A 27,681-nucleotide genomic window follows, 5' to 3' on the forward strand; every position below is an offset into this window, starting at 1 on the left:
TAACATTTTTGATTTTGCATTTGCTACCAAATGTATTTAAGACTGACACAGTTTATTTTGTTTAAGCATGATCTGAAACTAAACTGACAGAAGTACAAAGGCATTAGAAGTATCTCAGAACGCACTCTAGATCCAGATACACTGTGGTCAGAGCCAATAAGTGGAAAGACGATTGAAGAATAAGAGGCAGAATTAGAAGGAGTAGAATTTTCACTGCAAATAAACTAATTTGTCAGACTGACTTCACGAAAAAAAGTTAACTGAGATCAAAAACTGGATTTTATTGAAGACAATGGTTATAATAACAGGTTGGATACTGACTTTTAAAATGAGCTGCTAACAGCTGTAAGCTGTATTATAGGTAAGTGCTGATGCAAGCTTAACTGCTGGAAACATTGAAAAAAAGACAATAAGTGAAAAGCTGTAGGAGAATGAGGCTCTTACATGGATATCAGGAGAGAACGCACATTTCTACTCTGTTTTTAAACATAACACACACTATATAAGAATGACCAGTGGGTGACCATAATTTAGTTATATATTTATACATATATATTGGGAAAGAAAACACAATTTACATGAATTTACAGAAGATCATTGACTATTCACATTCAGGTCACCTCTGTGTAATTCATCTTCAATTATGTTGTTAATTTTTCTGTAAGATGCTTTGCAATAGTGTTCATTATGAAGTCCTTATCTGATATAAAAATCAATTATTAATAGAGTCCTTATTTTCCTTTAAACATTGAGGCTTGTGTATGCTGGTATAGCATGCTAAGCACTAACAAACCACATCCCTTCTACAAATAAAGGTTATCTTTGAAGAAGAGATGAGCAGGAAGCTAAACATAAAGCACTCCATTTTGCTGATTTTAAATTGCAATAATTTAAATGTAAATATTACCTGGAAAATGAGTTATCAAAAATAAGAAGATAAGCACCAGGATTTCTCACTTTTAGCTGGCCTTGTATGGTTTCTTTATGGGCATTGCATCGAGTTAGTGGGATTAAAACCTGTAATTGAACAGAAAAATATTGGCACATTTTTCTTTTTCTTAACTACAATATAACACTCTGTTGCTCAGTACTCTTATACCCTAACAGCAATACAAAAAGTTTTTCTTATGATACACAACATTCCTGCTACATGTACAGATCTTCCATTCAGTCTAGCATTATGTACTTGCTTATTTACTTTTGGCTTTACTATGAAATGTTCACCACAGTGATAATTAGTAAAAACTACTTTATATGTTGTTTACCCATATTGTTGTTTTTGCAAATGAAGCTCATGACCAAATACAGAAATTTCAGTTTCAGAATGACTCCACATCTTAAATCTCAGCTTAAAATGATTACAGATTTCACTAAGACTGAAAAAAATCAGGCCACAATGCAGACAGTGCATCTTGTGGGAAAGTTTCTGAAGACAATGAAACTTGTTTTAAAGCTATAAGGGTTGCAGCAATACAGCATTTGCTTAAATGACTCTATTACATTTATATTTGCATTGTGTTCTATACATGTCTTTTTTAGTGTATACGACATCTTATATTTACAAAAATTCATAATTACTGTAATGAAGAGAACAATTAAACAATACATGCAAATGTATAAAAAGAAGAGTAAGGTTAGAGTCCAAGTGTCTGAATACATCTATGAATATGTAACTTAACAAGAGGTATTACAAAACAAAAAAAAAGCATAAAAAAAAGAAGAGAGAAAGTGTATAGTATTTATTACTACTACATTGATAAAATAAATTCATAGAAAAATGTAGTAAACCCAAACTACAAAGAGGACTATTTCATTTATGTTAGGTAGAATGCCCAAAGGGGACTGGGCGGTCTCGTGGCCTGGAACCCCTACAGATTTTATTTTTTTCTCCAGCCTTCTGGAGTTTTTTTTGTTTTTGTTTTTTCTGTCCACCCTGGCCATCGGACCTTACTCCTTTCTATGTTAATTAATGTTGTCTTATTTTAACTTCTTATTTTGTCTTTTATTTTTCTTCTCTCCATTATGTAAAGCACTTTGAGCTACTTTTTGTATGAAAATGTGCTATATAAATAAATGTTGTTGTTGTTGTTGTAGTAGCTTGGCAGATATTATGACCCTGGGAGGAAAATAGTACAGTATTATAATAAATACAAAAGTTGGTATATACTTCAATAGGGTAGATGATAAAGCCTCACTGTAATTTTCCTATAAAAAATAAAAAAGCATACTGTATTTAAGATGCATACACAGGTATTGATGTACAGAGCACATGGTAAGAGAGGTTATGCTGAAACTACAGTATATAATGCACTATACAAAATATTTAAAATGCCAAAACATTGAAAGGGATCCTAATGAAGTATTAAATGCAGAAACTTCGAAAAGGATCCTAACGAGAGCATGCCAAAGATATAATGTAAAGCCATAAAAGTCTAAAAAATTACTGTGAAACTCATTTTATCTGCAAAAAGACAATGTAGTTATGGAATGTTGCTCATCATGTGACAGAATTTACACTTAAATTCTTAGGAGCACTATGGTGGTGCAGTGATTAGCACTGTTTCCCCATGCTATGTATCTGTGTGGGTTTTCCTTCCACAACTTTAAAGTTGTGCAGGTTACTTAAAGTAGTGCTTCTACATTGTCCTTGTGTGACTGCACATGCATGTGCAGGCCCTGAAATTGGCTGGCACCCTGTTTAGGGCTGTCCCCTGCCTTGTACCTAGTGCTGCCAGGATAAGCCCTAGGACCCAGTTCCCCCTGTTCTGTATATACAACATTTCTGAGAACTTTGTTTCAATATGTACAATACATACTGCTTGAAAAAATCTCATCAAGTACAGACTGGTTTAATTTATTGAGAGGATATGACTTTAACTATTTAACCACTGCTCACAAAATTATTTGAAGACAACGGTGTATAAAATAATGTGATTGGATGATGCTCTGCTGCAGAATTACACTTTAATAATTTGTAGACCCATAATAGTTAATTTAAATACTGACTCATACAGCAGTACTTATTAAATTGATCATATTCTGAGTTGGGTACATAGAGCAGAGGTAGGTGACTTAAATCACATATGTACACAGTACAGAAATAAAAACATAGTAATAAATGTAACAGAAACAGAAACTACCCACAAAATCTGATTTTAGATATTTCATTTACATGTTATAACATTTTATGATGATGATGATTTCCCTGGGGAAAAATGATACCTACTGTATACTGCTGACTTTTTTTACTACATGGATGGCTTGTCAATAGGGGTACATAATGATTAGAGTTGCTACCTCATAACTACAATTTTTCTGCTTAGCATGCAGTGTGATCTCTCATTGTGGAAAACAGATTGTGCAAGAGGATGTTATACAGAAAAATATATGCATAAGAAGTCACCAGATATAATGCCAAATATCTGTCATTACCAACAAAGTCTTTTCTAGAAAGTATTAAATAAATTTCATTAAGCGTGTTCAATATCTATTCCCTGTATCATTCCACTTTATTACACATAACTTAATTTATGGACTTATTTGTTCTGCTTTCTTTCTATGTTTGAATTACTTGTGTTGTTACTGACATCTGGTGAAAATTTCATGTCAATAGCCCCATTAGAAATATATTTATTGAGAAAAACATAGACGAGTTCCATACTTATTTTCCCCGCTGTACATCCAATGTTGACTCATGTTACAACATTCAAAATTGTTCCAGATATGTAATTTAAGAGGCTAACAATTAATTACTCAAATTTTGATTAAAGTTTTTCATTTTATACTTTTGAAAGAATATTAGTAGATGCCAAAATTCAATCCAGGGTACCTCAGACCTTTTCTTAGAGCTAAGCTACATGTTTAAGCTTTCGCAACATTAAGTTAGCAAACATAAATTAAATTTCAATTTGTAAATTGTTTTGGAGTCCGAGGCTAAAAATAACACTGCAACTACTGAGATTATACAGACAACATTTAACTTCTGACTCAAAAGGAAGTGGTCTTTTTTAGGTTAATAGATGAATCCTAACATCATATCTCACACTCTGTTCCAACAGCAAGACAACGAACTTTACTTTTTCATATCAGGTGTGTTTACTTTTAACAATAATATTAGTTAGGCAGCTGAGTCACAATTAACTAGCTGCCTGATTCATTTTCAGATTATTTGAATGGTTTCAAGTTGTTTAAATGCATAATGAATTGAAAACACATAGATTATGAATAAAAGTGACTTAACATTAGTACTTGGATATCAGGTTAACAGGAGTAAACTTTTCAAGGTATAACTTCAGAAAGAGAAATATATGCTTCTTACAGTCATATGAAAAAGTTTGGGAACCCCTCTCAGCCTACATAATAATTTACTTTCAACAAAAAAGATAAGTCTTTCATTTCTTAGGAACATCTGAGTACTGGGGTGTTTTCCGAACAAAGATTCTTAGTGAAGCAGTATTTAGTTGTATGAAATTAAATCAAATGTGAAAAACTGGCTGTGCAAAAAATTTGGGTACCCTTGTAATTTTGTTGATTTGAATGCATGTAACTGCTTAATACTGATTACTTGCAACACCAAATTGGTTGGATTAGCTCGTTAAGCCTTGAAGTTCATAGACAGTTGTGTCTAATCATGAGAAAAGGTATTTAAGTTGGTCAATTGCAAGTTGTGCTTCCCTTTGACTCTCCTCTATAGAGTGACAGCATGGGATCCTCAAAGCAACTCTCAAAAGATCTGACAACAAACATTGTTCAGTATCATGGTTTAGGGGAAGGCTACAAAAAGCTATCTCAGAGGTTTAAATTGTCAGTTTCAACTATAAGGAATGTAATCAGGAAATGGAAGGCCACAGGCATGGTTGCTGTTAAACCCAGATCTGGCAGGCCAAGAAAAATACAGGAGCAGCATGTGCGGAGGATTGTGAGAATGGTTCTACAATTCAGCGCAATTTGCACAAAGAACATCTGTATGGCAGGGTGATGAGAAAGAAGCCCTTTCTGCACTCACACCACAAACAGAGTCGCTTGTTGTATGCAAATGCTCATTTAGACAAGCCAGATTCATTTTGGAACTAAGTACTTTGGACTGATGAGACAAAAATTGAGTTATTTGGTCATAACAAAAAGTGCTTTGCATGACGGAAGAAGAACACCGCATTCCAACAAAAACACCTGCTACCTACTATCAAATTTGGTGGAAGTTCCATCATGCTGTGGGGCTGTATGGCTAGTTCAGGGACTGGGGCCCTTGTTAAAGTCGAGGGTCAAATGAATTCAACCCAATATCAACAAATTCTTCAGGATAATGTTCAAGCACCAGTCACAATGTTGAAGTTACGCAGGGGTTGGATATTCCAACAAGACAATGACCCAAAACACATTTCGAAATCTACAAATTCATGCAGAGGGAGAAGTACAATCTTCTGGAATGGCCGTCACAGTCCCCTGACTTGAATATCATCAAAAATCTATGGGATGATTTGAAGCAGGCTGTCCATGCTCGGCAGCCATCAAATTTAACTGAACTGGAGAGATTTTGTATGGAAGAATAGTCAAAAATACCTCCCTCCAGAATCCAGACACTCATCAAAGGCTATAGGAGGCGTCAAGAGCCTGTTATATTTGCAAAAGGAGGCTCAACTAAGTATTGATGTAATATCTCGGTTGGGGTGCCCAAATTTATGCACCTGTCTAATTTTCTTATGATGCATATTGCATATTTTCTGTTAATCCAATAAACTTAATATCACTGCTGAAATACTACAGTTTCCATAAGGCATGTCATATATTAAAAGGAAGTTGCTACTTTGAAAGCTTAGCCAATGATAAACAAAAATCCAAAGAATTAAGAGGGGTTCCCAAACTTTTTCATATGACTGTAGCACAAGGCACATAATGTATTTCAAAATGAATGATGTATTCCAAAAAAGCAGAAACAATGCTAATGCATATCATATCTTGCAAGCATCAGATATTAACCCATACACAACAAATCTGTAATAAACATGAACGGCTAATCTGCCAGGGTTGAGCAGAAAGGGTTGTTTAGAGCTAGTAAAACCTTTAGCTGCATTTACAAGCATTTTCATTGTTGTGTGATACTGTAACAATAAATGCTGCATCAAGCTCATCCAGCTCTTACCCACACACCTCAATATGACACGCTCAACACCCTGAAATGCAGCTTTTGCAAAAGCACTGCATACAGAATTTTACATGCAAATGCTTGTTATTTGAACATATTATAGTTTGAAATCCGTTTCAATATTTTTTAGGATTTTACACGCTTTTGTGCTTGTGTTGCCTCCTTTTTCATCGGATTTGATGTTTTTGTTTCTAAGCTACTAAAAAGACAATAACAAGTCATAATATAATTGTATATATTAAGACAACAGAAGTAAAATTAAATAATAGAAATTTTCTCTGACAAATATGCCATGGTGAGTTCCATCCTTGCATCTCCTGAATAGGCTCTGGAACTCTCATATTTTTAAGAGAGAGTGTCTCTTTTGGATGTATGGTTAAGGCTTACAAGATGTACTGTTTCAGAGTCACTAAGTAAACAAGAATGAATACAAAGTAGCATACTAAAAGGATGGTAGTATTAAACAATTCAGTTTTTTATGTAATCACCAAAAAATAGACACAGCAATCTTAAAATAATCACATACTTTTAGTTTTGCAAAAAACACACAAAAAAAAACAAAAAAGAAAAAAAACCAAAACAAACGCATCTACTTGCTTTTAGCCTCAGCTTTTACTTAAGTAAAGAGTTATATTTTGTTCAGATTATTGTAATGTACACTGGCAATCAAAATTAGAAATTCACTGCTTGTCCAATAATAGAATAGCCATATTGCAATCATACTTTATCAGTAAAAACTAACCCACATCACAAAAAAAAGACAGCAACCAAGCCTCTCATCAGCATGAAGAAGAAAAAAGATACACTAGATTTTGCTGAGAAGCACATTGTTTGGACTGAGGAGAACTGGTCAAAACCATCTATGCTGCATTTTATGAATTTCCAATTATTTCCACAAGATGTCTCTGTTGGCTAACAGTGTTTGGCAATAACTTGATCATCAGTGAAGAAGTTTCCAATTAAACAATCACAAACTATTAAAGTGTGATCAGTGGCAACAAACAAAAATAAAGTACTGTAACTTAGTGCCACCAGATTTCAGCACATTGTGTCATTTACACCAATAACAACAACAACAGTATATACAATAGTGTAGAACTTAGCAGTATATATTTCTGTAGAAGTTTTAGGACCCAATTCTCCTGTAAGAAAGCTGATCAGCTGCTAAGAATGCAAACTTATTAGTTTACTTTTGAAGCACAGTGCAATGCAAACAAAAACAGATCACACACAATTATATGCCAGTTTTAACTAGAAAGGCATCTAGGCAGATATATTCATTTAAACAAAAAAAAGTAATGATTTAACATCTTAAATCAAGTCTGTTATCAACAAATGCATTGATGTAAAATACTTACAACATGCTGTTCTTCTCAGACAATCCACAACAAATGCAGGTTTACAGCCTCTTCACATTATAAATTACAGAGTGGTGGAGTGGTGACTCTGAGGCTAGGGATCTGCACTGGCAATCAGAAGGTTGCCGGTTCAAATCCCGTAAATGCCAAAAGGGATTCTGCTCTGTTGGGCCCTTCAGCAAGGCCCTTAACCTGCAATTGCTGAGCGCTTTGAGTAGTGAGAAAAGCGCTATATAAATGCAAACAATTTTTTTTTTTTTTAATTAAAGCATAAAGTATAACATGATATTCTCATTCCCAACTAATCCAACTATCAATCATAGGAAACATGTGCCTATTCTTGTTGCACTGGCCAAGAGGCAGGAAACATCCCTGAGTGGGGCACCATTTCATCACAGGGCCTATTCACATACACACCAAATTCTAGCAGTGTCACCAATCCATTTAAGCAGCACTTTTTTGGGGATGTGGAAAGAAAATGGGAACATCCAGAAGAAAACATACAGACACAGGCAGAATGTTCAAATTCCACACGAGCAGTGCCTATTAATGGGATTCAAATCAAAGGTAGATCCATGAGAAATTTAAATATGTTGCAAGTGAGCTTTAATAAAAAGCTGAATTTGTCTCTGACAGTGTAAGATATTTAATGTAATATAGAGAAAAATGCCTTGACTAATTGAAAAGACTTTCGAGAATGAATGATTGTTAAATATTTCATTTTAAAAAGATTCTAGGAGCTCCTTGGGAGAGTTAATTGAAAGAGATTCAAAACAATATTTTAAGGAAAGAACAAGTCCTCTAATTAGAAATAGTCACAGTGAGTTTAGAAAATTCATTTATACTGTGTTACTTAATTGATGTTTTTTTTCAATGTGAAGTTAAATTTGCTCAGGATCCTACAATGACTGAAAATGAAACTGCAATATTGTGGTATACAATCCAAAATGTCTTTAGGCAATATTCTATAACTTTTTTTTTTATTATCTTCCACTGTGCATTGACAATTCATGTTCATTCATATAAATGGTACACCTCTATTGCACATAACTGATTAATATTTTTCATCCTAGATGACAGAATCTCTGTCCAATAACTCTGTTCAATTGCACCCTCTATGGCAGCTGCTGCTGCTGCTGTCATCAGGATATCATTTGGCTCCATAATCTGAACCAGAAAAAAGTAAATGGATATAAAAGTAGAAAATTGCAGTATATCTTAAATTAAACAACTGGTTTTAATCAGCAATATATGGGCACTACTGCTGAAACCAAAATTACATCTAAACTACTATTAAATTAGTTAACATTATAAGAAATCACATTAATGACTCCACTTTGCTTTAAAGCAGCAAACAATGAATGTTAACAGAAGACATGGAATAAAGTAGCTAGAATGTAATTTTAAATGCACTTACTGTATATTAATTATAAATAGTTACAGCCAAGTTATTTGCCTTGATACTGTTAATGGTATTTTTAAAATGAAGAAATTTTATAAATGAAAAGAGACTACTCATTCCTTTAATCTCATTTTAGAACTGCTTATACAGAACGATAAACAAAATAAGTGACTATGTTTTACTTGTGTAATTATTTCTTATAAAATTGGAATAGCAACACAAAAGATAAAAAATGTGGTCTTGACTTTACAGCACAGTAAGTTAAATGAAAATAAACAATGTTTGATTGTAGACATTTTTAAGGCTGTATCTTACCTTACTTTTTTCCACAGGAGCTTCCAAAGATTCTTGATAGACTACACTAAAGGAGATGCTTTTTGGTTCAGATGAAAACACCCAGCTGATTGTGGTTCCAGATTCATTGACAATAATAGGAATGATGCTGTAACAGCTAGACTTAATAAAAAGCTCTCTGTTGCCATCTCCAAAACGTGATATATCTTCAACATTCATGGGGATCTTGTACCTATATGAAATGAAAGTTAGATTTAGTCAGTTTTGTCATAATGTTAAAAATGTTTCAGTGAAATTACAAGCCGATAAGTGTCAGATATGAAGATGTAACTGCATTGCAGTCTGACTGAAGGAATTTTAAAAGATGGTCTTTACAAGTAACAGAAATGATTGTAACAGATTGCTATCTGTTTGCACCTCATTTTCTTACCACAAGCTACCATATGTCTAACTGATTCTGGAGGAACTTGCGTGCATTATTAGGCCAGATGAGAAATATAATTCCTTAACAGTCTCTTGAGTTTTATCTTAATGTGCCACATCCTGTACACCTTCTTTTGGAGCTATCAAAGTATTACCATCTCTAAGGGACCAAATCACTTTACTTGGTTCCTCTCAATGTGGAGAAGAAGCAACTCTATGCTGCTATAATAGGTTTATAGCATTATTCATTCAAAAGCAAATAGACAATAGACTATACACGCTTTGCATTAAATTATAAAGCACAAATATGGTAAAACCCTGTGATAACATGCCTCACAATAGCACTTTCCTCCTCACAAGTGATCACAAAAATCACAGTCACTAGTCTGCTTGAACGGAGGGTGTCCTTGATAAAATTGAACAAGGGTGCTCCACTGGATTTTGCTGACAGGCAAAAGGGTGCTCTTGTGCTGAGAAGCTGGCGCTCTAAACATCTAAATCTGACCCGGTAATGTAGAGACACAAACAATAAAATTTTGGATGGGAAAAAATCAAGAATAAAAAAATGTATTAATATTTATAAATAGAATATTTGTGAAACATACTTCATTCCTCCTTGAATTTCTTTCTAGATTATTATATTGCAATCTCTTTCAATGAATACTGAATGTGTAATTCTGGGCAACTACACAGTAACTATCTATTTAAAAGGTGTTTTTTTAACTTCATATCCTTCATTTATTGTATCGGGAATGTACTATTATACATTATCTCAGTATCCATTAGAACTATTTAGTATCATTCCTGAGATTTATTGTATTGGGACTGTATTTTCAAGATACCTCAACTTTAACCTTTTATACACCACTGTTGGGGGGTTGGCGGCACGGTGGCGCAGTGGGTAGCGCTGCTGCCTCGCAGTTGGGTGACCTGGGGACCCGGGTTCGCTTCCCAGGTCCTCCCTGCGTGGAGTTTGCATGTTCTCCCCGTGTCTGCGTGGGTTTCCTCCGGGCGCTCCGGTTTCCTCCCACAGTCCGAAGACATGCAGGTTAGGTGGATTGGCGATTCTAAATTGGCCCTGGTGTATGCTTGGTGTGTGGGTGTGTTTGTGTGTGTCCTGCGGTGGGTTGGCACCCTGCCCGGGATTGGTTCCTGCCTTGTGCCCTGTGTTGGCTGGGATGGGCTCCAGCAGACCCCCGTGACCCTGTGTTCGGATTCAGCGGGTTGGAAAATGGATGGATGGATGGATGTTGGGGGGTTCATTTTGCTATCATCAATACACTTATAATCCAATTGCCCTTCATTCACTCAGAATAAGGCACTAATGTAGGAAGCACTTTAATACAGAGAAGCTCTTATCTGTTGAACCTCTACATGACAACCAAGTATTTCTACCCCCTCAAACATACACAGTATTAAATGCTTGGAAAATATCTGGGATTGAAACATTTATAGAGACTTGTATATCGATAATGTTTTTGCATCCTACGAGCATTTAAGCTTCAAATTTAACTTCTCATCAGCACAATTTTTCTACTATTTCAAGCTATAAACATTGCTGAACTGAACCTGCACAATTTTCCACACCTTTCACCTTTCTATTCCAGAAGAAATATTGATCAGTCTTGAAGACTCTGATAGCATCTCGAAAATTTATAAAAACATTTCAAAGTCCTTTCCTTTCAAATATGCCAGGGCAAAATGGGGAAAGGAACTTTCACATAACATTTCTATTTAGTGCATTCATTCTGACTAAAATTATCCGAAATGTTTCCAGCTCAATGCTCAACTGCTGAACACTGTAATCTAGCTCCAGCCTCAAATTAACATTGTTTTGGACAAAAATCTTCAAATGCCTATCAGATAGCCTTGGTGTCACAATCATTCCTAACTCATTAATAGCTGTGTTCGGTGTAGTCTCAGATGGGCTTAAAATGGAGAAGGACAAATAAATCGTAATTGCCTTTACCTCACTACTAGCACTTAGACTTATTTTGCTGAACTGGAAGAATCCCAATCTACCACCTTTAAAGTCAGTGGGTAAATGATATCCTATACTATCTTAAATTGGAAAAAAATCAAATTCTCACTCAGAGGATCTCGTCAAAACTTTCTTAAAATATAGCAGGATCTAATCAATAACATTTTAGAATAAGCTTCTACATCGGGGAAAACATTCCTTGTTGCTTTAAAGCTTTGCTTTGTTGGCTGGCTCTCCTCTCTTTCTTTCTTTTGGGTGGGGGTGGAATTTTGGTTTTGTTAAGTTTGATTTGATTGTTATTTGCTTTTAATTAAAATTAAAAAAAAAAAAATAGAGTCAGAACTTTCTTGTGCTCTTAAACGTAACAGTAACCTCTGTGCATACATTTCAGCTGTCAAGGCTCAGATAAACGCACTGCTAATAAAAATGTTTGAATTTTAGATGCATAACAATCATGCTCATTGTTATACAGCTTTGCCCAGTCAGCTTTTAGCTTTGCAGCTGTGAAAAAATTAAATTCCCTTGAACATATTTGAGTTAAAAGAGTATAATGGTCAGATCACAGCAGGTCATAAGCAAATCAATGTAGAATTGGCCTCTTTCTGTACCACATTGTTTTCTGCTCAGGAAAATGTCTCCCATCAATCCATTAACTCATTTTTATCTACAGTCTATTTATTGCATCTCTCTAAGACAGAAGCAGAACTCCTGGGTGCACAGAGTACAGCTCAAGAACTGTGTAATGCTCCCCATTTTCTGAGAAAATGCAAATTGTCCTGGAATTGACAGTATACTGTGAGAGCTTCTATTGACGTTTTGGGACTTACTACTGCAGAAGTTTCACTAATGCTCAAGCAGGATAAACACCCTTTCTCATGCCAGAACTACCAACACTTATTAATCAATACCAATGTAAAATTGCTAGCTAATGTTTAATTCTAGAGCAAGTCTGATTACATTGGTTAACAAAGATTCTGTGAAAGAGCAACATAGGGTTGTTTTAAAAATACACTTTCATGCTTATTTCTAAAATGTACTCAGAATTTTTCTTTTACTCTTACTCATAGTTTTTTGAAATATGACTTTTTAGGCTGTAGATTTTAGTATATAAACCTTTATTAAGGCGTATGGGTTTTTAAAACATTAATTAAGGATTAATTTGTTTTTCTGTTTGTCAACATTTTATAACTTTCCAGAGGAGCATAAAATACATATTCCAGAGATTACTGAAACACATTTGAAAATGTTGAGACAGGAGCCTGCTCCCTGTCTGAGGCACAGATCCATGCCAGATTGTGATCAGATGTCAAAGTGTAAAATTAATTTTTTTCAATTGATATTTGGACTTATTACCTTGAAGTCTAAGAGTAGTCATCAATAAGCAAGGCAAATGTTTCCCTCAGGTCATTTCTGAAATGCAAATGGGATACCAAGGCAAGTAGAGTCCCAGTATGCTTGCGGACTACAATAAACTGTTAAGATGGATATTCCTAAGGGCAAGTTCAGTGAAATACTGTAAACTTTTACTTTTAAGGTGAGACATTCCCCCATGTATACAGTATACAGTGTAAACATACATTTACAGTATTGTAAATTTTGAACATTTGTCAATTAACATCCTTGAGTGATAGAGAGTCCTATTAGATATTAGAATTCAACATGAAAGAATTCACATATTTTGATTCATGTTAGAAAAAAAGTTAAAATTATTGTTATAAAATTAGTGTTATTGGTAAATTAACACACCCAGATTAAACTTTATTCACGCCTGACCACTTTTAGACAATGTATACACAGATTACTATATACAGTGGAACCTCGGTTTGCGAGTAACTTGGTTTACGAATGTTCTGCAAGACGAGCAAAAATTTTAAATAAATTTTCACTTGATAAACGAGCGAGGTCTTGCAATATGAGTAGTTTGTCTGCTGAGCGTCATGTGATCACAACTGAGCTGATGGTTCTTCTCTCTTTCTCACTGCGGGATTGTGGGCAATCGTCTCCTATTCTCCATCTGAGTCGGCGTGCCTCACTCATATAGTCAACATCCGTATGAGCGTATAGTGTTTACTACAGCATTAGCATTGTGACTGTGTGCGCGCGTGTGTGCTGTGACGTGCAAGTCCCCGTCTTGCACCCTAAAACACGAAGCTGAGTCTCAGTACTTTAGCAACACAAGCTTTATTCAGCTTGAAACAGCAACAGCGCAGTTATTTATACACAGACACAGCAGTCAGGCAGGGCACTGCACATTTATAATGTTCCTTGTATCACCCATTGACGGCAGGCGCTTATAGCATGTCCGCGATCTTTTCGGATTCGCTCTTACGGAGAACTGCTACAGCACGGGGAGACTACGATTGCTTTGGGACGCTCTTCTGCGTGTCGTCCCGTTGGGTGCAATCCCACAAGAGTTTAGAAACTCATTCACACCAGCCATGATTCTTTTCAAAGGTAAAGTGCAGGTTAATTTGTTTTATGTACTTTTACTTTATATTTTGTATTAATCATTTTTATATGAATAGTTTTGGGTTGTGGAACAAATCATCTGAGTTTCCATTATTTCTTATGGGGAAATTCACTTTGATATATGAGTGCTTTGGACTACGAACACGTTTCCGGAACGAATTATGCTCGCAAACCGAGGTTCCACTGTATTACAATTATGTCTTCTGGCATAAAATCTCCTGTGGCTCTATTATCTCCTGAGGCTGAAAAAGCTTTTGACAAATTAAACTGATCATACTTTTGGATAATCTTACAATAAATACGTTTTTGCAAAAAATGATCATGGACCTTACACTCATTACCAATTCTGACATGGCTGCTGTGTGTCTGCTCTTTCTCTTTATCTGCTGGAAACTGCTATTTGCTCTTTAAGTTATATCACTCCAATCACAATACAAAATTCCCATCACTCAATTTTCTTATATGCAGACAATGCTCTTATTTGTAAACAATGCTGCACTGTATATATCTTCAGTCTTGTACCTGTTTGATAGATTCACTACAGTTTCAGACTACAAGATCAATTGGTCTAAGTCTGTTCTATTTCCTATTAGTTATCAGTGTAAGTCAACTGACCTTTCTCCTGACATAACCATCACAATTTTGTAATCTACATGTAGTCATTTTCCCCCAAATTAAATTTAATTGTATTCCACGATTATTGGTCTGTCTTCAAACAAATGAACAGGTAATTGAAATTTTAGTTTAAAACTGATCTTTCTCTTTAAGCTGATGTTGCCACTGTCAAATTGAACATTACACCAACATATCAATTTCATTAGCTGTATGATTCCTCTTTCTTCTCCAGCACTGTACTCATCCAAAGTCCAGTCCTACTTACTAGTTTTATCTAAGGAGGGGAAAGATCTCATTTGAAAACTGCTAACAAATATTGTGTGGATATTAGAAATGCTGAAAAATAGATAGATAGATAGATAGATAGATAGATAGATAGATAGATAGATAGATAGATAGATAGATAGATAGATAGATAGATAGATAGATAGATAGATAGATAGATAGATAGATAGATACTTTATTAATCTCAAGGGGAAATTCACATACTCCAGCAGCAGCATACTGATACAAAAAACAATATTAAATTAAAGATTGATAATAATGCAGGTAAAAACAGACAATAACTTTGTATAATGTTAACGTTTACCCCCCCAGGTGGAATTGAAGAGTCGCATAGTTTGGGGGAGGAACGATCTTCTCAGTCTGTCAGTGGAGCAGGACAGTGACTACAGTCTGTCGCTGAAGCTGCTCTTCTGTCTGGAGTTGACACTGTTTAGTGGATGCAGTGGATTCTCCATAATTGATAGGAGCCTGCTTAGTGCCCGTCACTCTGCCACAGATGTCAAGCTGTCCCGCTCCATGCCAACAATAGAGCCTGCCTTCTTCACCAGTTTGTCCAGGCGTGAGGCGTCTTTCTTCTTAATGCTGCCTCCCCAGCACACCACCACGTAGAAGAGGGCGCTTGCCACAACCGTCTGATAGAACATCTGCAGCATCTTATTGCAGATGTTGAAGGACGCCAGCCTTCTAAGGAAGTATAACTGGCTCTGTTCTTTCTTACACAGAGCATCAGTATTGGCAGTCCAGTCTAATTTATCATCCAGCTGCACTCCCAGGTATTTATAGGTCTGCACCATCTGTACACAGTCACCTCTGATGATCACGGGGTTCATGAGGGGTCTGGGCCTCCTAAAATCCACCACCAGCTCCTTGGTTTTGCTGGTGTTCAGGTGTAGGTGGTTTGAGTCGCACCATTTAACACAGTCATTGATTAGGTCCCTATACTGCTCCTCCTGCCCACTCCTGATGCAGCCCACAATAGCAGTGTCGTCAGCGAACTTTTGCACGTGGCAGGACTCCGAGTTGTATTGGAAGTCCGATGTATACAGGCTGAACAGGACCGGAGAAAGTACAGTCCCCCGTGGCGCTCCTGTGTTGCTGACCACAATGTCAGACGTGCAGTTCCCAAGACACACATACTGAGGTCTGTCTTTAAGATAGTCCACGATCTATGCCACCAGGTATGAATCTACTCCCATCTCTGTCAGCTGTCCCTGTGGAGCAGAGGTTGGATTGTGTTGAAGGCGATATGAAGTAGATATGAAATTTGAGAAAAATCATGCAACTGGAAGTAGTACTTAGTGCTGCTGCCTCACAGTAAACAGACCTGGGTTCGCTTTCCGGGTCTTCCCTGCATGGAGTTTGCATGTTCTCCCTGTGTCTGTGTGTGTTTCCTCCGGGTACTCTGGTTTCCCCCCACAGTCCAAAGACATGCAGGTTAGGTGCATTGGCGATTCTGAATTATCCCTAGTGTGTGCTTGGTGTGTGTGTGTGTTTGTGCGCGCCCTGCGGTGGGCTGGCGCCCTGCCCAGGATTTGTTTCCAGCCTTATGCCCTGTGTTGGCTGGGATTGGCTCCAGCAGACCCCCGTGACCCTGTCGTTAGGATATAGCAGGTTGGATAATGGATGGATGGAAGTAGTACTTTAACTGAATACTTTCATGAATTGTCAAGTAAACTATGGTTATAATTACAGATACACTGTAAAAAATAATGCGTTAAAAGTACTTACAAAAAAATAAGGCAACAAATTACAAGCAATATTTTTGAGTAGATTTAATATACTGCACGATTGAATAAAGTTAATTTATTAATTTAAGAATGGTGTACTTTGGGCCAGACTCCAAGACTACAATGTCCTTTTTGTGACCTGGATGCTACAGGCACGTTCACACAAGTCTTGATCCATTAGTCTTCATTTGTCTTTTGTGCTCATTTACACCTCAACTTCTCCTTTTGGACATGTCTTACCTGTCGTTATCTCTCTTTCAAAAAAATGCTTTATCTTTAGGCACCATTGCAGCCAAACTCTTAACCACTTCTAGGTGGAAACTCCCTAACCACTTACCTTTTTAGCATTGGTGTTCTTTCTTTATAAATATTACTTTACTTTTGATCTCAGCTGCAAGAATTAAGAATTTAACAACCTTATAAACAGGTAACACATGAGAAAATATAACCATAAAGAATAAATAAAATTTGGATTATTAAAATTCTTAATTGTTTAGGCATCAGGGTTGGGGGGTGCTAAATGAATTTTTGGAATAGACAGATGGGGTTGGGGTGAGTGAATTTTTAGAATAGACAGATGGGGTTGGGGTGAGTATTTTGAGAATATTTTTTGTCTTGTTATTCCCTGCATTTAATCATTTTTTAATAAAACATTGAAAAAACCTTTATGTATGTATGTATTTCTTCATTTATTTATTTCAGAATCACTACAGTTAAGACGAAATACAGCTTGAAATGAAAACTCACTTTTAGCTATCAAAGATGAGAAGGTAGGCTCTAGCGATTACTGCATTATGATTGGTGTATCAGTATTAACATTTAATTCAAAGTAAAACACTTTTTTTGACTTGGTATACTTGTACTTGGATCTGCTGCTGAGGATACTTGTTAAATAATGAATAGATATTGCTGGACAACATTTATGTTAATCAGTTTCAAACTGATTTGTTAACTGTCTATTTAAACAAAATTGTGTCTTTATTTGTACTCATTATGTAATTAGTAATTTGTAAAGTTTGTATTTGTATCTACCTGTGAAACTGTCACAGTGCTCTGCATCTGCTCTGAATGAAGAGTGTTGTACAAAAACAACCTGAACTGAATTGATTTTCCTTTTTTATTTTTATTTTTGCTTATTTGTTAAAATTGTTCTGAATAGTCATTTCTTAAGTCTTCCTCATTTTCTTTCTCTTTTGGTTAGCCGTGGTATACATTTAATGGAACTATTTTCACTAGTCTTCTTACAGAACACATTACTGAACAGAAGGGTTTTTTCAAACACGTAAGATATTTTCCTCACACTTTATCCATTATTTCATTCTATGATGCTGAATGCTGGTGGGGTTTTTTTTCGGATTTTTATAAAGGAATCCCTTTTATAAAGGAAGACACAATATACAGGATATATTCTCTAGAGCATTGTCACTTTGCTTTGGGTGTGTATGCCCAAAAAGAAGAAGCCTTTGATTTCAGTCTGTAACAGCCGGTGTAAAGTTTGGGCGCATACACTGTCAGCACGGTGCTGTCAGATCTAAACACTAGCGTGGCGAATTGCTCGCGTATTGAAGTGACTTTAGCTGCAGATGGAAGTCCCATTTTACTTATGGTGCCAAGCAGAGCTGTGTTGCATTACAGCAGTCTATTAGCAAGTGAAAACGCTGCGAAGAAGCTGTCTGTTGCTACGGTCCTGCCTTTTTCCAGTCTGATAGTGGTCACGGGACATTGTATCTTTGATTGCCGGTACAACAAACAGTTCTGAGCAGGCATCAGCCACAGCGCTGCTCTTGTGAAAAGAAGGGAGAAAAATGCCATCAACTCAGAAAGGGAGAGGCAAGTTCATTGTACCACATGAATGTAACTGAGGAAATAAAACTGAATATAGCACAAAAATCAAGTGATGACAAGACACCAAGAAGACATTTGTGTGTCTGCTTATATCCCTTCATCGATATCTTTTATAGGTAGCAAAAATTTACACCGGGTGTTACAGACTCAAATCAAATGTTATGTTTTTATTATATCACAGTAATAATAATAGCAGCACTCTACTCAAAACAGGGAAAGCTCAGACTCAAACCTGCAACCTCTTTTGACTACAAAGCAGTAGGTCTTACCTCTGCACCAGCCAAACAGACACATTAACTTTGTGTCGAGTGATATCTGGGCTTGGGTTTTTACTCATTGACAACAATATGTAAATTGAATGATTATTTTTTCTTTGGTTATATTCTTGAATAAAACTGCACTTGTTCTGTTATACCTTTTTTGAAAGTGTTTATTTGATATTTGGACTTCAGTCTTCACACATTATATACTTCACGTCAACATTTTGTCATCATTACTATAACATGAAAAAAGTTTCTGTTTTAGTTATGTGTTCAACATTTCTTGCCTTGCGTTTTCTGTCATCCAACATTTACCCAAAATGTTGTAGACATGGAATATACATGAAATGTATGTATTCCAAACAATGATATATTATTTACCCTATACATTTCCAGACACCTCACAACCACATAAACAGACTTGAGCTGGGAGAACTTCAGCTGTGTTGGTGGGTGATGGGATAGCAGGCTGCTCGCTGCCCATGCTGATTGACACATTTGCAAAACAAAAATCCCGATGAAAAGGTGCAAAGGAATTTAAGGTGGCCCCGAATTACGACTTTTTTCGTAGGCTTCAGGGATTCTAGTGCTAAACAGAGGAAAGAAGAATCGGAGTAGCTCTTCCTTGATGTGGTGGTTCACATCAAGGAAGGTGAACCAGAGGTGATTCAGCTATCTTATTTCATACAAATTGGTCATCTAGCAGAAAATTACTTGGTAGTGGTAAGCAGAGCCGTCTTCCATGTAACTTTGCAGATTTTGAGAATGCTACATGAGTCATGCATTTTACTCAGATTAAGAAAATCACTTAGAGAACAGCAGCTGTGGTTCATGTTAAAGGCTGGGATATACTTGACGCTATGCGATGTGTATGTTTGCTGACACTGTGTACTGACTATACTTGCATACTTTATGTAAATCAGGTGGATTCCAGGTGGCCATGCAAAATGCTGCTATGAAGCTGCAAAAAAAAAAAAAAATGTATTGCATCATTACAATGAGGAATATGAGATGCTTGTATTGCCTGCAGAAAAGGATGAAGTAACGCACCACAAATACTTTTGTATGTCAGCATTTAAGTTTGCTGATTTGCTTCACTGCATCGAACCATTCATCAAACATCAAAGCACACACATTGATCATGTTGGGGCTGCATTATAGCTTGCCGTCACACTGTGTTATCTTGCAATGGCCAAATTCCCAATTCTTTTCTCTGACATTTTACGCTTTGCATGGATGTATCTGTCTCGAATTCATTTCCATTTCGTCTTGGACATTTCCACATCAACTTTCAAAGAACTGCCGATTTGATGCCAGCTGTTCTGACAGGCACGTCTGTCACTATGCAGATGCTGAGGTCACGTACCAAAACATGAAATTAAAATTTTTGCTGATACTGCAACTCATGTACATGTCATGTTAATTTATGATGCCATACTAATAAGACTTGTCAAAAGAGGACTGGGAATGCATGGCAGCCATGAGGTGTGTGCATACGTGTTCTGAGTGTCAAGTGTAACCCGGCACTATGAACTGACACACTCTTGTGTAGGTTCTATAGACTGAGTAAACTCAACAAATGGTAACAAAAAGAACACCCCCTGGCAAACACCAACCTGCTGTCAAGAAATATATTAAGACACACTGATCTATACCAAATATCTAATCGATTATGTAAAATTCTTCTCTTCCATAATCAGAATGTCCAACATTATCACTTTTGGAAATAAACATTTAATTTATAGGTAAACAATAGTTTTTTTCTCATTTCCACCATTCATGGATATAGCAATATTGTCTGACAAATTCTGTTGCTTTTCACATTGTTTTTTCCAGTTAAAAATTATGTTTCCTACTTTTCATATTAAAGTGAAGTCAATTTTAGTATAACTTCTTAAGATTTCTGAATTATGTGTTGAAATATATATTTTAAGTATAACTCTCCTAAAAAATTCACAATGCCATAGATTAATGATGACAAATTAAGAAAAGTTTTTCATTAAAAATCTGCCAAAAAAGATTTGTTGATTACACTGGCTTCCCCTTGCTGATGGATTATTATGGCTCACTGCTATGACAGAATATATTTAGAGCTGCATCATATTTAAAGAAGAAAATATTTCTACATTTAAGAATGGCTCAGCATCTGTGGTTAATTTTATTATGTGGTACAATTAAAAGTTATATTGCAAATATGAATCTCGGTCCTCTAAATAGAATTCTGGTTCCAGCAGTTTTATTCTCTTTATATTAAGACATGTCATTTTCTTGAAAACTAATACCTTCAGCACAGTATGAGTACACTTATACAAGTGCTGGGGAAACTATAATAAGTTATTAGTTCTTGCAGTGTAAGATTTCTTATGCATGTGCAGTCTTTGAAACTTGAATATATGCTGATTTAACGAATGAAGAATTGTTTTATTGTATAGTAAAATCCAAATTATCATTCTATATGAATGTTATCCTTTACTTTGTTAAACCAGGAAAAATCCAAAGATACAATTACATAAGCCATTTCTAGTCCGGATACTGAAAAATAATCAGAAAACATGATGTTATTTCCATTGGTAAGCCTAAAGTGTGAGAAAATGTGGGTGTATCTGTCCTCTGTACTGGACTAGTGTCTCATTGTCTATTTCAAAAAGGCTTTGTGCTCAATGCTGCAAACACAGACAGAAACAAGTGGGTCTCAGAAGTGGTATGTGAGTGGATGAATTATAAAAGATATTAATCCTCAAATCAACTGAGTTTATCAGTCTTACCTTAATATTTGCTGTCTTTGTATCTACCGTAATTGTAATTCAAGTGCTTTCACAATTTCTGTCAGTTATAAATAAGGTTACATTTATTTCTTTCCAGACACCAACATCACCTGGGTTTATGTTTTATCTTTTCTCTTATTTTAGACTCTGCATGTACATCAATTTTAACTGAGGCCCTAGGAATATTAAAACGTCCCAATTTTCTATCATGTACATCAATTTTAACTGAGGCCCTAGGAATATTAAAACGTCCCAATTTTCTATCATAATTGCCTTTACAATATCATTATTTTCATTACGTTGGTCGTTCATTGTTTTTTTGCTCCAGTAGAATATGCAATACTATTAGAAATTGGAAAAAGTAAAACTGATGTATTAGGGAACAACTCAGGTGCTCTTCTCCAAAATATGGCACATTTTCTTGAGTGTTTGTTTTCTTATTTATCATTTAACATAAGGAAAAGGCAGTGGTGGTGGAGTAACTGGAAGCAAAAACTGAAAAAATGCCCTTATTCTATCTTTCAACTTAACTTCAAACTTAATAAAAAAACTACAAATGAAAAATTCAAAATGATGTAATGTTCATGAACAATTTCTTATAATGATTTTTTACTTACAACATTAGAAACATTGAGACAAGAACAGGCCACCCTGCTCAATAAACCTTGCTAATCCTATTCACCTAATTTTTTCAAAGGAAAATCAATTCAAGTTTGGAAGGTCCCTAAAGTTCCACTCTTTACCGCATAACTTGGTAATTTATTCTATGTGTCTATGGTTCTCTGTGTGAAGAAAAGCCTTCTAATGTTTGTGCGGCATTTATTTTTAACAAGTTTCGAAAAGTGTTCCTGTGTTCTTGTTGAACTCATTTTAAAGTAATGATTAATCTTTTCAGAATTTTAAAAACTTCAATCATGTCACCTCTTAATCTCTGTTTGCTTAAATTAAAAAGTTTGAACTCAATCTTTCCTCATAGTTAATACATTTCAGTCCTGGAATCACCCATTTTTTTTCTAGTGCTTTTTTCTAGAGACCAAAACTGTATACAGTACTTGATGTGAGGCCACACTAGTGTGTTATAACCTTCTGTGACTTGTACATACTCTATAAACTTCTTAATGGCATCTGTACATTGCCTAGGTTTAGATAGTGATGAATCCAGTATGATTCCTAATGACATCTCATAAAGAATATTTTCAAATTTCAGACCGTGTATTTAGATTTAACATTTTTACTTCCTGCATGCAATACCTAACACACTTACGTTAAATTTAATTTGCCACAAATCTGCCAAAGTCCTTCTGTAATGATTCCACTGATTCTAGATTATCTGTCATTCCACCTTGTTTGCCATCATCTGCAGACTTAATATGATTGTTGTTTATATTCTTAGCCAGACCATTTATATACAGTAAACTAAAAAGAGCAGCAGCCCCAGCAGTAACCCCTGAGGGAAACTACTTTAATATCACCTAATTCTGTAATTCTGTCAAGGTTCCTTGCATCATAACTCTTTGCTTCCTGTGTTTTAGCCAATTTTGTACTCTCATAAACTCTATGTCCTGAATTCTCACATCTTTATTTTGACATCCAACCTCTCACGTGGGACCATGTCAAATGCCTTCTAAAAAACAAGATAAATAATATCAAATGCATCTCTCTGATCATATGATTTTGTTGCTACCTAATAGAATTCCAGTATACTAACAATAACACTGCCTCCCTTAACTGAAACCATGCTGACTGTTCGCAATAATTCCACCATGTGATACCCAATTTTATTTAATAATTATTTTCATTAATTTACATGTGACATACATTAAGCTTACTGGCCAATAGTACTGTCCGATCACCCTTTTTATACAACAGGATATTTGCCATTTCAGGCCTTAGGAATTTCTCCAATACTCTGTGAAAAATATGCATCAAGTGTTTATTTATGCACCACTAACCTTGGTAAGCACTGAAGAATAAACGTCATCTGGTTCTTGTGATTTGTTAGATTTCTGCACATTTATTCTAAGCAGAACTTCTTCCCATAGCTATTTCCAAATCACTAAGTACCCCCTTAGTAGTACCTGTTACTGCTGGTAGGTTATCAACTTCTTCACATCTGTAAACTCAGGAAAAATGCAAGTTTCAAGCATTTAATATTTCACTGTCTGTATATTTTAACTCTCCCTTAGTGTTTGTGAAACACTTCACCTGCTCCTTAACTGTTTTTCTACTACTAAAATACTGAAAGAATCTGTTTGGGTAATCTTTTGACTTTTCTACAATATTACTCTGTGTCTTTTAGTGTCCCCAATATCCTTTTCAATGGTTGCTCTTATGCTCTTATACACCCTGTGGTTATGGCTGGAGCTATTGAGCTCTTTGAGTAGTGAGAAAAGCGCTATATAAATGCAAAGAATTATTTTTATTATTAGTTTTAAATACGCCTTACACAGCTGTTTCTACCTTTGAGAGTTATATTTCTCTCCTTATTTACCTACTGCTGAGCTATCTTTAACTTCTCATTGCTTCCAGATTTCATGGTGAACACCTAATACATTATAAAACCTGTGTCATTGCTCCTGTTTCTACAATTAAAAAAATATTCTAGTTATTCTTTTCAAACTTTGCCAAAACATTGTGAAATGTGTTATATTATGGTCACTTGACTCTAGTGGTTCAATTACCCCTACACTCTGAATTCTGTCCCGAATGCTAAATCTAGACAGGCTTCTCCTCTTGTTGGTGTATTAACATACTATGTTACAAAGCAGTCACTGATTACATCTATAAACTCTTGCTATTGTACTCCCGTTATTTCTAAGGGTTGCCCCGTTAATATTTTTTGTAATTACAGTACCCCATTATTATAATATCATAGTCTGATCTTGTCTTTTTAATATTTTAAAAAAGATGTACATTGAAACTACTGTTTGCATTTGGGGTCTATAACACAGACCTAAAAAAAGGCCTCTAGTCCTAATGCTTTCTAGTTGAATCCAGAAGTGCTTACTATGATGTGGCTTTCAATCCAAATTCTGTTTTACATGAATAGCCACACTTCCTCCTTTACTTTTTGTCTAATCTTCCTAAAAAAAGAGTCATCTATGTTATACAAATTTCAATGTTATTTAGCAAGATCTGTGTTATTTTTATAATATAACTATCTGTTCCCCGCAGCTCTGCCCGCGTTGTAGTGAAACAGGATAAACTTTAAAAATCAATAAACGAAAAGGTATCACTAGCTAAGTGGCAAGTTACGCTCCAAAACACAGAGTTAGACTGATTCCCCACTCCTGATGTCAAGCTTCCCCCTCCCCTCGGCCCGCAGCCTCGGATTAGCACGAATATATCGCTCTTGCAAGTGAACTATGATTCTTAGCATGATGACAGAAGTCGCAAAATCAGCTGGAATGTTCAAGCAAATTATAAAAAAAACCCGATCTAAATCCGTTAAGTAGTTCTCTCGTAAAAAGTGGACAGACATACAGACAGACAGATGCTGGATTTTATATACAGAGAGATTATGCTCAGCTACATACAACTCCAACTTATTTGTGTCATTTTTGATACTGCTAGCATTAAAGCAAGCAATTAAGCACAACAGATATGTTATAACAAGTAAGAAATGTGTGAAAATAAAGTGTAAAACAATTACTATACTGTATATACTTGTGGATAAGCCAACCATCAAAATGAGTTCAGGCAAACGTAATATTAACTTTTAAAGTAATGAGTAACCTAACTCAATACTTATTTGATAGGGTCACAGGGAGGCAGTGGTTATCGAAGCAGCACTGAGTGTAAGGCAAGAAGCAAATATGGTATGTTGGTCCACTGTCAAGCACAGTTGCACAGCCAAGCAGAAAACAGTGTGCTGTGTGCAATCCACTAATACTAGGCATATACTGTATGATTTCGGCCATTGTTTCATGTGCAGTATGAGAGGAGTTGTGATGCCTCATTGTATTATACGATTGGGCTGTTGTATGAGTGTAAGAATTTTTTTAATGTCAGAAATTTCAGTTGGCCATCTTGTAGTGTCAGCAGTCTCATGACCTATTTTTCTGATGTCATTATAAAATTTCTTTATGCAACAATTGCAGTATTTTGTACACTGGGTATTACCATTGCCATTATCATTTTTAAATGATTGATTTCAAAAAAACCCCTCGAAACCACCACCTTATCCCCTCGAACCGCCACCTTATCGTGGTGGAGGGGTTTGCATGTCCCAATGATCCTAGGAGCTTTGTTGTCCGGGGCTTTATGCCCCTGGTAGGGCCACCCAAGGCAAACTGGTCCTAGGTGAGGGATGAGACAAAGTGCGGTTCAACAAAACCTCCATGATGAATACAAAATTTGGACAGCGTTTCCCTCGCCCGGACGCAGGTCACCGGGGCCCCCCTCTGGAGCCAGGCCTGGAGGTGGGGCTCGATGGCGAGCGCCTGGTGGCCGGGCTTGCACCCATGGGGCTCGAAGAGCCGAAGAGGCAACGTGGGTCCCCCTTCCCATGGGCACACCACCTATGGGAGGGGCCAAGGAGGTCGGGTGCAGTGTGAGTTGGGTGGTGGCCGAAGGCAGGGACCTTGGCGGTCCGATCCTCGGCTACAGAAGCTGGCTCTTGGGACGTGGAATGTCACCTCTCTGAAGGGGAAGGAGCCTGAGCTAGTGCGCGAGGTCGAGAGGTTCCAGCTAGATATAGTCGGGCTCACCTCGACGCACAGCTTGGCCTTGAGAAAGGCTGGACTCTCTACCACTCTGGAGTTGCCCCCCAGTGAGAGGCGCAGAGCAGGTGTGGGCATACTTATTGCCCCCCGACTTGGAGCCTGTACATTGGGGTTTACCCCGGTGGACGAGAGGGTAGCCTCCCTCCGCCTTCGGGTGGGGGGACGGGTCCTAACTGTTGTTTGTGCGTATGCACCGAACAGCAGTTTGGAGTACCCACCCTTTTTGGAGTCCCTGGAGGGGGTGCTGGAGGGCACACCTTCTGGGGACTCCCTCGTACTGCTGGGAGACTTCAATGCTCACGTGGGCAATGACAGTGAGACCTGGAAGGGCGTGATTGGGAGGAACGGCCCCCCCGATCTGAACCCGAGTGGTGTTTTGTTATTGGACTTCTGTGCTCGTCATGGATTGTCCATAACGAACACCATGTTCAAGCATAGGGGTGTTCATATGTGCACTTGGCACCAGGACACCCTAGGCCTCAGTTCGATGATCGACTTTGTGGTCGTGTCATCGGACTTGCGGCCACATGTCTTGGACACTCGGGTGAAGAGAGGGGTGGAGCTGTCAACTGATCACCACCTGGTGGTGAGTTGGCTCCGATGGGGGTGGGGGATACCGGGCAGGTCTGGTAGGCCCAAACGTGTTGTGAGGGTCTGCTGGGAACGTCTGCCAGAGCCCCCTGTCAGAAGTAGCTTCAACTCCCACCTCCGGCAGAACTTCGACCATGTCCCGAGGGAGGTGGGGGACATTGAGTCCGAATGGGCCATGTTCCGTGCCTCTATTGTTGAGGCGGCTGACCGGAGCTGTGGCCGTAAGGTAGTCGGTGCCTGTCGTGGTGGCAATCCCCGAACCCGTTGGTGGACACCAGCGGTGAAGGATGCCGTCAAGCTGAAGAAGGAGTCCTACTGGTCCCTTTTGTCTTGTGGGACTCTGGAGGCAGCTGATAGGTACCGGCAGGCCAAGCAGAATGCGGCTTCGGTGGTTGCTGAGGCAAAAACTCGGGCATGGGAGGAGTTTGGGGAGGCCATGGAGAACGACTTTCGGACAGCTTCGAGGAGATTCTGGTCCACCATCCGGCGTCTCAGGAGGGGGAAGCAGTGCAGTGTCAACACTGTGTATGGTGGAGATGGTGCACTGCTGACCTCAACTCGGGACGTTGTGGGTCGGTGGGGGGAGTACTTCGAAGACCTCCTCAATCCCACTAACATGCCTTCCAATGAGGAAGCAGAGCCTGGGGACTCGGAAGTGGGCTCCCCCATCTCTGGGACTGAGGTCACCGAGGTGGTCAAAAAACTCCTTGGGGACAGGGCCCAGGGGGTGGATGAGATACGCCCAGAGTTCCTCAAGGCTCTGGATGTTGTAGGGCTGTCTTGGTTGGCACGTCTCTGCA

The 27,681-nt window shown here is 37.3% G+C and overlaps 1 protein-coding gene across 2 annotated transcripts in view; it reads right to left on the reverse strand.

Annotated features, from left to right (window-relative positions):
- The window catches only part of fyco1a (FYVE and coiled-coil domain autophagy adaptor 1a), a 600,194-nt gene that overhangs the window by 357,617 nt on the left and 214,896 nt on the right, over positions 1-27,681 (reverse strand). For both annotated transcript variants that reach the window (XR_007935327.1, XM_028804043.2), the window contains exons 17-18: positions 9,218-9,428; positions 908-1,017 (exon numbers count right to left, since the gene is read on the reverse strand). Coding sequence is in view for 1 of the 2 variants with exons in the window: in XM_028804043.2 (XP_028659876.2) it covers positions 908-1,017; positions 9,218-9,428 (321 nt within the window). In the remaining variant the exon portion in view is untranslated. The remainder of the gene's footprint in view (positions 1-907; positions 1,018-9,217; positions 9,429-27,681) is intronic.

Source organism: Erpetoichthys calabaricus, chromosome 6 (assembly GCF_900747795.2).
Source record: "Erpetoichthys calabaricus chromosome 6, fErpCal1.3, whole genome shotgun sequence".
NCBI classification, from domain to species: domain Eukaryota; kingdom Metazoa; phylum Chordata; class Cladistia; order Polypteriformes; family Polypteridae; genus Erpetoichthys; species Erpetoichthys calabaricus.